This window comes from Pantherophis guttatus, chromosome 2, assembly GCF_059756535.1.
Source record: "Pantherophis guttatus breed Tessera chromosome 2, ASM5975653v1, whole genome shotgun sequence".
Classification (NCBI taxonomy): domain Eukaryota; kingdom Metazoa; phylum Chordata; class Lepidosauria; order Squamata; family Colubridae; genus Pantherophis; species Pantherophis guttatus.
Genome location: NC_142064.1, coordinates 71,915,403 through 71,926,913, shown reverse-complemented (window position 1 = coordinate 71,926,913; position 11,511 = coordinate 71,915,403). Strand labels below are relative to the sequence as shown.

General features: G+C 38.2%; 1 protein-coding gene across 2 annotated transcripts in view; it reads left to right on the top strand.

Moving 5' to 3' along the window:
- Positions 1-412: 412 nt before the first annotated feature.
- SPATA6L (spermatogenesis associated 6 like) overlaps positions 413-11,511 on the top strand; it is a 30,305-nt gene continuing 19,206 nt past the window's right edge. Inside the window, exons 1-4 of one of the 2 annotated variants that reach the window (XM_034410336.3) lie at positions 413-1,438; positions 4,965-5,102; positions 6,994-7,042; positions 8,519-8,560. In XM_034410336.3, the coding sequence (XP_034266227.1) occupies positions 1,400-1,438; positions 4,965-5,102; positions 6,994-7,042; positions 8,519-8,560 (268 nt within the window). In that variant the 5' untranslated portion in view covers positions 413-1,399. Of the gene's footprint in view, positions 1,480-4,964; positions 5,103-6,993; positions 7,043-8,518; positions 8,561-11,511 lie in introns of both variants that reach the window. The other variant, XM_034410337.3, reaches the window with a different exon arrangement.

Here is an 11,511-nt window from a genome sequence, read left to right as displayed (position 1 = left end):
TCATTTGTCGGCGCAAAATAAGAAGTTTTATCTCGCTTAAAAAATATAACAGCTATACAAGCGATCCCGCCCGCCTGTGTTTGTATATAAGATCCACGGAGGTTTTTTTTTTTCTTTTAAAGTCACTACACGGGATTGCTGATTTTTGTTGTTGTTGTTGTTGCAAAGAAAAAAAAAAATACAGGAACATGTACGGCGCATCATCCAGCGATCTTTCAAGTATTTGCGTTGCTGTTCTCCAGATAGGCTGAGCTCCCACCAACTCCAATTAGTAGCTGAGCCGACAGATTTAAAGGCTCCCGGTCGGGGAGCCTTGATGGTGCTCCATTTTTCCTTTTGTTTTTTGGGAAGAAATACATCCACACCCGAGAGGGGGGAAGAAGAAAGAAAGAGAAAGTCACACAAGGAGAAAAAAAGAAAAGAAAAGGGAAGTTCTCGGTTCATTATAAGACACTTGGAGTCTGGATTGCACCAAATTCGGAAGCGACGGGCCATTTAATTCAAGCAACTTTCACAACTTGGTCAATACATCCACTCCCGAGAGAGAGAGAGAGGGAGGGAGGAGAGAGAGGGAGAGAGGGAGAGAGAGAGGGAGGGAAGAGGGAGAGAGAGAGAGGAAGAGAGAGAAAGACAAGCAAAGAAAAAAGAAAAGAGAAGATAAGTTCTCAGTTTATTTTCAAACACCTGGAGTCTGGATTGCACCAAATTGGGAAACGACGGACCATTTAATTCAAGCAACTTTCACAACTTGGTCCATACATCCACTCCCGAGAGAGAGAGAGGGAGGGAGGAGAGAGAGAGGGAGGGAGGGAGGAGGGAGAGAGAGAGGGGGAGAGAGAGAAAGGCAAGCAAAGAAAAAAGAAAAGAGAAGAGAAGTTTTCAGTTTATTTTCAAACACCTGGAGTCTGGATTGCACCAAATTGGGAAGCGACGGACCATTTAATTCAAGCAACTTTCAAACAACTTGGTCCGCAATGTAACAGGCTGCATTGAAATCCCTGAACTGTCAATATTGGAAGCGACAAAGGGCTCGATCGGGGCTGGCGATCCCCTTTCCCGAAGGCTGGGCGAGGAGAAACTGAGCGCGCAGAAAGAACAGCCGCGAACCGGGAGTCCAACCGAAGTCGCATCCCCAACGCGACCAGGGATCCTTCCCCCCCCGCTCACCCTCCCCACCTCCCCACGCCTGAAGTTGCGAGGCGACCCGGGCACTCCCGCCTGAAGCCTCCCCGAGGCCCCTCCCCTCCCCTCCCCTCCGCCTAGCCGGGACTGCTGGAACGTTGGCGTCTCCAGGGTGACGCGACGCTTTTTCCTTCCACGGGACAGGTGTCGTGGCCGAGCCCCCCCTTTTTCGCGCCGAGACCTCGGGTGGAGAGCGAGAGCGAGAGAGCTGGTGGGGATGCCACTGAAAGTAGTGGTGGAGCTGCAGATCCATGCGGTGAGAGGGGCGCGGAGCCAGCAAGGGGGAATCTTGCAAAGGTAGCTGGAGCGGGAAATGTTTGCAGCCCCCCCCCCCCATGATCCCGGACTGGGAAATGTGCCTTTTCTACTTTCAGTGGTTCATGGAAGGTGTGCGTGCGTGGTGGTGGTGGTGGTGGGGATAGTTGATAGAAGGTTCGTGTCGTTAGATGCCCTGCTATTCTGCAAAACGTTAGTGAAGCTGCAAAAGAGAATAATTGGAGAAATTTGGCAATTCCCGATCTCGGTGATCCAGCTCTGCTGTCCCTTTACACCCCACCCCAAGACATTTTTGCAATCGTTATTATTGATTCAAATATATTTTTTTTCTAATCCAAAAATGGCATTGAAGAAAAGCAAAAGTCACTTTTTGCTTTCTGTGTTACATGCACTGCTAAAGTGAGCTGCTCCCGACCTAGGTTAATAAGTGTTAAAAATTTTATCCTAACCCTAAACTCAATCTATTAAAGAACAATATTCTGTCAGACATTGCCCTACTTATAAATCTTACTTGATAAATTAACCGAAGATCATCACTATAAAATTGCCTCCTGGTGCTAACCGTCTTGCTAACTTGCTAACAGATTTCTAACTTTAACTTCAACCTTTGGCCATCAGATTATTTTCCCAAAGGATTGTTGCAACACTCAATTTAATTATAATATAAGTTTAAAGGAATTCTATGCATTAAAACTCTCTATAACACTAACCCTGATGCTTACTATTAGCATATACTTTCTGCAATCCTTAACCCTAACTTCATCTAGACTCTAACCTTAACCCATACATAAAAACATATTCACTCCAAAGTGAAAGGAAAGAATAATTCTTAGGGGGGAAATATATATAAAATTAACATGAAGCATAAGTCATTTGAAATATCAATACAAAATTTGAGCTAGGCCTCAACCAATCCTAACCTGTACTGTAACTTCGTCCTAGAGCCAATTCAAATATTCACATTAACACTTATTCCAGCAGGCAATTCCCAATATACTAGAACATAGAATAGCAAAGTTGGAAAGGACCTCAGAGGCCATCCAATCCAACCCCCTGCTTGAGCAGGAGAGTTTATACCATTTCAGACAAATAAATGGCTGTCTAGTCTCTTCTTGAAAGCTCCCAGTGATGGGGCACACCCACAGCTTCTGAAGGCAAGCCATTCCGCTGGTTGATTGTTCTCATTGTTAGGAAATTTCTCCTTAGTTGTAAGGTGCTTCTCTCCTTGATTAGTTTCCATCCATTGTTTCTTGCCTTGCCTTCAGGTTCTTTGGTAAATAGTTTGTCTCCCTCATCTTTGTGGCAGCACCTCAAATACTGGAACACTGCTATCATGTCTCCCCTAGTCCTTTTTTTCACTAGACTAGATATACCCAATTCCTGCAATCATTCTTCATATGTTTTAGTCTCCAACCGCCTAATCATCTTTGTTGCTCTTCTCTGCACTCTTTCCAGATCGCAACATCTTTTTTATATTGTGCTAATCAAAACTGGATGCAATATTCCAAGTGGGGCCATACTAAAGCTTTGTAAAGCAGTACTAATACGTCACATTATGTTGATTCTATCCCTCTATTAATGCAGCCTAGAATTGCATTTGCTTTTTTGGCTACTGCCACACATTGTTGACTCATATTTAAGTGATTGTCCACTTGGACTCCAAGATCCCTCTCAAAGTTACTGGCATTGAGCCAAGTTTGACCTCGTCTGAACCTGTGCAGTTGGTTTTTCTTGCCTAAGTGTAGAACTTTACTTCTACATTGAATTTCATTTATTAATATTAATCAATATTATTACTAATACTATTAATCAACAATCAATATTAATAATCACTACTTCCCATAAGAATGCATTCTAATCCCAGCGCTCATATGAAAGCTTAATTCATTTTTAAGGTATCTTAAACCAAACCAGGATGCAGTGCAATTTTATGGATTGTGTTTTAGACTTTTGTTAATGTGAGAACTGAATAATAGGACAATGGATAGGCAAAACTTTTATATGTATTCAATTTTCTTAAACTTAAAATCCATTAAACTATGATAGGATTTTAAAAATGTTTTAATTGTTTTTAATGTAAAGCTGCCTGGAGTCACACAGCCATATAAGTTTGTTTATTTAATAAATAAATAAAATTGGGGAGCATTATACAGTATTTTTTATGCTTAAAGAGAATCTTCTGCATAATTTGCACTTAAGAATTATTACTGCGGGTCACATTTGGGTGAATAGAATCCCAACTCTAACCTAACCATTACTACCTTCACCAAGTTCAAGGAACCCTAAACCTAGCCGTATCCTTATCCTTACGTATATAAATAATATGTACTTCAGATATTGCTTTAGCACTCTATCTTCCTCATAAGATCAACCAAAGGATAGCACTATGCATAAACATTCATGTTGTATTCTCACCCTCATTTTTATCATAGATTTCAAGGAAATCTAGCCCTAACCTTAACTTCAACTTCAGTCTTTCAGAATATTTTCCTGAAGTATTGCCCCAGAATTCCACCTTAACTTTAATGTCAATTTTTAAAGTATTGCTATGTCCAAAATCTCCTAATGCTAATCCTCAGATTTATTTTTAGGATAAAACATTTAGAACCCTAACCCTAAGTTTATTCTATCCTTATGTCAAACTGTTAAAAAAACTTTAAACAGAAGCACAACATTCACTTGCAGATGGAATGCTATGACCTCCAGCAGGTAGAAGAACATCTGTCCTCCTCAGTCAACCTAACATTACATCCATGCAGTATCACACAGCCATGTGTAACACTTCCTGTGTCAGGTCACAGCAAGCCATGCAGAGTGTGGGATGGTTCCCCACCTATTTTATCTGACAGGTCTTCTTTTTCTACCATGGCAAACATTTCCAAGGAAATATCGAAGCCATCCCATGTCTACATTACTGTGTCTCATTAGAGCTGTACATAATTTTGCAAATGGTAGAAGATGTAGCAATTAGATAATGCTAGATGTGGCAAATGTCCCATTTACAGGTGGTCCTCAATTTATGACCACAATTGAGCCCAAAATTTCTGTTGCTAGAAAGACATTTCTAGCTAGTGAGACATTTATCAAGTGAATTTTGCCCCATTTTATGACCTGTCTTGTCTCAGTTGTTAAGCGAATCACTGCAGTTGATAAGTTAGAAACACAGTTGTTAAGTGAATCGGGCTTCCCCATTGACTTCACATGACCTTGGGACACTGCAACCGTCATAAATAAGAACCAGTTGCCAAGCATCTGAATTTTGATCACGTGATCATGGGGATCCCAAAGGTGGTTTTTCAAGAGGCACCTGGACTTCCTGGTTTTTTCTTTGATGGGGATGTGGCAATGGTTGTAAGTGTGAAAAACAGTCGTAAGTCACTTTTTTCAGTGCCGTAACTTGGAATGGTCACTAAATGAACTGTTGTAAGTCGAGGACTACCTGTATTTTACATTGCGCACTCTGACCACCTCATGATGGTTGTGATCTCATCTCATTTTCATCAAAGGTATCTTGCCCTGGTGTGTATTTGACAGAGAAGAACGATGTTTATCTCACTGTTTGTATCCTGGGCCAGTGCAAGGAGACCGATTGCATTCCTCCAGTGTTCCCTCTCTTGTTCCATGAGAAAATGTGGTTTGAGAAGGTATGTTAAAAACAAACAGAAATGCCCAATGTCTTGGCTTGGTTTCTTATTTAAGTGTAAGCTTTGATTGGACCCATAAGTATGGAAGGTCACAAGCAAGATAGCCTCGTTGGAAATCCCTAAGAGATCATCTGTCCCACCCAATCTCTTGTCAAGGCAGCATCTGTAATGCAAAGGATAATGACAATACTCCTGGCAGATGCCCAGTTATGTCTTAAAGAGTATCTACTTCATTCTAAGGCAGAGTGATGAAATATTAAATAACCCTCGTATTAGGCTGTTTTTCTTAATGCTTGGTGGAAAGCTGTTGTCTGCAGTTTACATTCACCTGTTATAATCCTGTGGGAGGTGTCAATATTTTGAAAGCCATTTTACACATCTAGTACATAGGTAGTTTTTTTTCTTCTTACGATACACGGTTGGTTTGCAGAGATGAAAAAGAATAGAAAGGCACAGGGAAGGGTGTAGGCATAAAAAGGATTAGATAGGATTTCCTTGGCTTTTCTTCTATCCTCTGCCTTTGATGCCTTTTGTATCTTACGCTTTCTCTGCACTTTGTAAATGTTAATTGCCGAGAAAGGGAATAGCCATGGTGGGATCAACAGCTCACCCCAGTTTTATGTATGTTACGTGTACAACGTAAGTGAAAAAGAGCTGGGACTTTGATCACAGATCATGGCTGCAATCTTGACCCGTACCCCGACTGCAGATGTCTTTGAGCCCTTTGTTGGAATCCAACGTTTGAAATGTTTGTTCCAATCATTTCAAATAAGTGTTCTTCAGGATTCTGCTCACTGAATATAAATATCAGGCGAGACATTTACTGTAGAGCAGCTGCCATCCTGATTTTCCATAGTGTCTCTAGGCCTCAGAGGCTGCTTTGGGGGCTCTCTGATGCTGCTTTTTTCATCAGCCACTCAGTGGTTCCTGCCGTAATGCAGCAGCTGCTCCCCTCCCCATCCCTTCCATCTCCATCAGTTTTTCAGAGAGGCAGGATGGGAGCAGAAGGCAAAACTGTGTCCTTTAACCCAGTCCTTTTTTTAAGATGAGTAAACTTTCCCTCTCTCTCTTTTTTTAGCATGGCTTAACTTTGGCCAATTGCTTTCTACCATCATGCAAAGGTTGTCATATACTATGGGTATTATGTGGGTGCTTTTTTAAAGGATTTCTGGTGTGTTTTATTAATGTAAATTAACCTTGCTTTATTTTAATAGTTAATGATGGCAGATTTCTACCACAGTGTCTGCATGCCAGAATCTAACTTAGTAATTCAGACAGTTTTATTTAGTAATGGTTATTTTATCTGATGAATAACAGTAAAGGGTCTTTTAAATTTCCTTCATTAGTACAAAAACATCTATATTGACATTTTGATATTTATGTGTATTTAACTTCAGTCAATTTATTAAAATTTGAAAGGATGAATATTAATCAGATGAAATTTTCTTGAACAAATAGTTATTTCTAACAGTTTTTTTTGAAAAACCTTTATTAACACTTAAAATCCAAAAATACAAGTTAAAATACCTCTATAACAAAAATGCATCCGTAATAATTATACAATTCAACGTCTTTCTGACAGTACTTAATTCTTAACTTTCTTCATCTATTCCCATATATTCCTACTTAATCGACATATTTAATCACATTTTATATCTTATTTTGTTCTATCCATTCCTTATTTTTAATTTAATTTAATTGGAAAATGTCCACTATTCCAACAGACTCTGCAATAATCCGGAAAATTTTTGAATGTGCAGAAATGGACAAACTTACTTTAGAATTAAATAATAAGGAAGACTCGGAATATTACTTAACTTGGGACAATTGGTATCAATGGATAGAAATCTAACAGTTTTATTATCGTCCTTTTTTGTTTCTATTCTTGTAGGTATTTGAAAATGTTACAGATCCTATTACCGTTGTAGAACTGCTAGAAAGTAAGTCTCCCAAAATATATTCCCTGGTCTTCCAAGTAAAATTTGCTTTGAGTGGTCAGTGATCAGTATTATACAAATTTCTTTTAAAGAAGTTAAATACATGAAGACATAAAAATAAAATAATGAGGTATAAAAAGAGATGTTGGAAACACAAAATTAATTATTGAATTACCACAACAACCATCAGACTAATTACTACACATTTAGTAAAAAAAATGAGATAAAGAGATCCCAACATTCTAATTCATTAGTTCTTAAATGTACTTAGGCAATTACAGTAGGTATACAACCCTTAATAAATGAGTAAATAGTACAATATTTACTATCAGTGATATTTAACATTATAAAAATATAAAATGATCATTTTGAAATTCTGGTCATGTATTCACTCTGTTTTTCAGTAATATAGCCATAATTGGCCTGATAGCTGTTGCAGTGCCACAAAACACATGTATAAAAAGGGCATAAAGTGCATTGTGAAGTTGCAATACTTGTATCATCAACAGTCATCTCCCCTAACCTCTTGGGAGTCCATTCTAACTCTGCTTTCCCACTCAACATGCGTTGAGGGAAATACATGTCAATTCACCAAACTAGACCAGATTGAAGGTGCTGTAGGCATTATCACAAAATATAGCCAGAGATGTTACAGATGATCTGGTTCAGACATCATAAACAATCATTTTCCTATTATGTGCCAAAACTTGAGTCATACAAAATCTTTCCCTTCTTTCTGTTCTTGTGTGGCAGTGCATAGGATCAAAAGCAGAACCTTTTTTTTTTTTTTACTTTTAAATTAAATCAGGAACTGCTATCCTGATGTTGTTTGAGCTTGGATGATTGATTTGCTCAAACTATTAATAATGAGATCAAACAAAGATTAAACTGAGCTTTCAGGGTTCAGGTGAAATCACAACTGAAAGTATAGTTTTTAAAAATACAGAATGTGAAGAAAAAAGGGATGCGGTGTGCTGCTCTTTGTATTTCCTTCTTTGTAGTGTTCAGGAATATGTTTGAAGATCATATGTGGCTTGGGAATATTTCAAGAAAGGCTTTTTATTCCCCTCCTACAATAGATTAGAATATTAATAGATGGAAGTAATATTTGGATATCTTAGATATGAAAGTTAACCAGGTGATCTTGGACCAGTCATTCTCTTTCACCCCAACCTACCACACAGGATTGTTGTTGTGAGGAAAATAGGAGGAGGAAGGTGTATTGGATATGTTGGTCACTTTGAGTTGTTTGTAATAATAATAAAGGCGGGAAACAAATAAATCAATAAATGATTTTTCAGTATCTATCTTGCATTAAAGTGAACTAAAATGAAAGGGAGGCCCTTGAAGACTAAAATATGGTAATACCATATGAAGATCTAAGAACATGTTCCTCTTAGGGTTTTGAGCACTTTTGCACATAAGTGTTATATTTGCTTATTACTCTCATGAATAATATGTTTGATCTCTCATTTTCAGAAAACGTGGCAAAGTTTCGATTATCTGAATTGATACCTTCAGGTAAATTTGAGAAATATTTTTTCAATCTCATCTATCCTGTAATGGAAGAGTTAATAAGGAAACAATGAAGTGAGCTTTTTGATCTCTGATGTTGCCATATTTATCACTAGCATTAGTTATAAATGAGGTGGTCTTGAACAGAAGTTATATAGCTGAAGTTTCCAGTATGAAACTTAAATAGTTAGTCCCTGACTTAGGATCACAATTAATTCAAAATATATGTTGCTAACAAAACAGTTAAGTGAGTTTTGCCCTATTTTCCGACCTTTCATGCCACATATATTAAATGAATCACTGCAATTGTTATGTTAGTAATACGGTTGTTAAATGAATTTGGCTTCGCCATTGCCTTTGCTTGTCAGAAAGTCAGAAATCACCTGACCCTACAACACTGCAACCATCATAAATATGAGTCAGTTGCCAAGCATCTGAATTTTGGTCACATGACCACTCGGATGCTGCAATGGTCATAAGTAGGAAAATGGTCATAAGTCACTTTTTTCAGTGCTGTTGTAACTTTGGTGACTAAATGAAGGTAAGTAAAGGTAAGTTGAGGACTACCTGTATATGAAAAATATTATTTCCTCAGAAATCTGTGAAGTTCATTCTTTCTTTGTTAAAGCTTCTTTTTTATGTAACATTTCATGCATAAACAAGACAAATGCTAATTCTTTAGCCCCAGTCCTTATTTCCTTAAGCTACCCCTAGCATTGTAGGAAGTTGATAGTGCCTGGAGGCCAGTGATTGGCATTGAAACCCATTCTGGATCTCTGTTAAAACTAAAAGACAGAAAAGGAGCCTGGAAACCTGAGGTCAACATGAATGATGGGTTCTGGAGTAACTGTGACAATTTTAGAGCAAGGGATATAATCATGGAGATTAAAGCAAGGGCATCCAGTCTTGGCAACTTTAAGTCTCGTGGACTTCAACTCTTAGAATGGACTTCAACTCTCAGCAGCATGGCCGGTTGGAGAATTATGGGAGATGAAGTGCATGGGTCTTAAATTTGCCAAGATTGGACAGGCCTATTTTAAAGGAAATAGTAACATGGTTGTGAAGCGAGGGCTAGAATCCTGAGAAAATTGGAGAATATGAATGGCAGAAGGATGGTGAGTTGGTTCTGTGAGGAATAAACATTCTGAGTGCACTTTTGTGAGCTTGCTGTGTGTAGGATGTATGTCTTTATTTCGTAGGTTCTGTTTGGAAAATTGATTTAGGAGTGATTTTTCTTTTCATGAAAGATACTAAGAATTGCTTTGAGTTTGAGAACTCGGATCTCCACATTTATTTTATATTGAAACACTATGTTTTGTGATTGGTCATGCCTATTCTCCTACAAAAACCATTTAAGGAATAGGCATTACCCACCAGCCCTTACATGTTCTGAAAATTTCTAATGTATTCATTGGCCCACAAAATTGGAAATCATTCTGGGCAAAATAAATGCCCAGAGAGCAGTGCATAATTGAAAGTTCAGGGAAGCCACTATGCTTGCTTGTGTTAAAACGTTCTTGGAAGTGAACACAGGGTGGCAGAATAGGCCTTCTGAGCAAGGACTAAGTCTTTTTAGTCCTACTTTCTGCTTCTCTACTTCTTTTCAATTTAGGTCAATCCGTACTGATACATCTACTTTCACAAAAATATTATTTTTAACAGCAATGTTCAAATATTATTATATTTTTAAATTTTGTTTATATGCCCTCATGAAATGAATCTCTGCAGAAGTAACCCAGCCAAAGTTTTACGGCATGGTACAACAGCAAAGGTTGATCTCTCCTGGCAGTGTTGAAATTGATGACAGCCAAAAGTATTTGTGCTGATCTTTTCTGGTCCTGCAATCTCCAGTTTTAATAACTGGGCCCACTACATGTTGTGGATCAAGCAGGGAAAATATCTTTTTGGGGTGTCAATCTCCATCAATCTGATCCCACATCAACAGTAGATGAGTTGGGGCTTTACAATTGCCTGTGATTCCACTTCAGAATTTGTATCCAATGTTTTCATAAATCAATTCTTCTGCTCTTTGTGCTATCTCATATATACAGTATGTGTATACACACACACCCCTCCACTGGGCAATTTGTTCTTAAGGCAGAAAGATGCTTAATCAATATATTTACATCTTACTTTCTGCTCAACTAAAATCCAGGTTCTTAATTATGGTCTTCGGATGGTCACCAACTCATCAGTTCTTGAGTCAAACTCTGATCTGGGTCCTGCAAAAACATCTAAAGGGATGAAAGAAAACAGTATAAATTAGATCCAGCTTTCTTGGTTTTCTTTGATTATTATTATCTTGACAACTGAATGTGCTTTTTAATTGTTCTGGGAATAAGCAGGTGAAGTAGTTTGAAACTATGATTTCTACTATGTCTGGAAAGCATTAAATTCCCCAAATATAAATTGTGACTTATTTTTCAAGACTGTTACATCGGTTATCACACAGTGAGTGAAGCAACTCTTAACCTTAGGACCTGGTATTTGACCGTGAGTCTTTCTCCCTCAAATTAGAATAAAAATCCAATAAATTAACTCAGTGATTTGCAAACACTGTTTTCTACATTTTCATCTGGCCATTTATGCCAGGCTTAGAGTGAGATTGTGTGCTATCAGTACTTTTGTGGAAGATGTACTTTCTTTTAATTATGTCCAACTGCAAAGCCTGAAAGAGAATAGCCTCATTGCCCCTGAATAAGGTCCCATCTTGGACACTAAGCCTCCATTGGTAGTTCATATGTAGTCTGGCCACTCCTCCAGTGTCTGACCATCTGTAAAACTTCATCTTCATCTATGGTCTTCTGTATTCCCATTGCCTGTCAATAGTGTTAGAAAATGGTTAAGTACTGTAACCTTTATGGATTCTGTGTCCTTCTCTATAAAATCCTCTTTGCTGATTTATAGAGGAATGTTCTGTATGAAGTTTCTCCCAGTGCAAGATGTTCTTGTGGAAT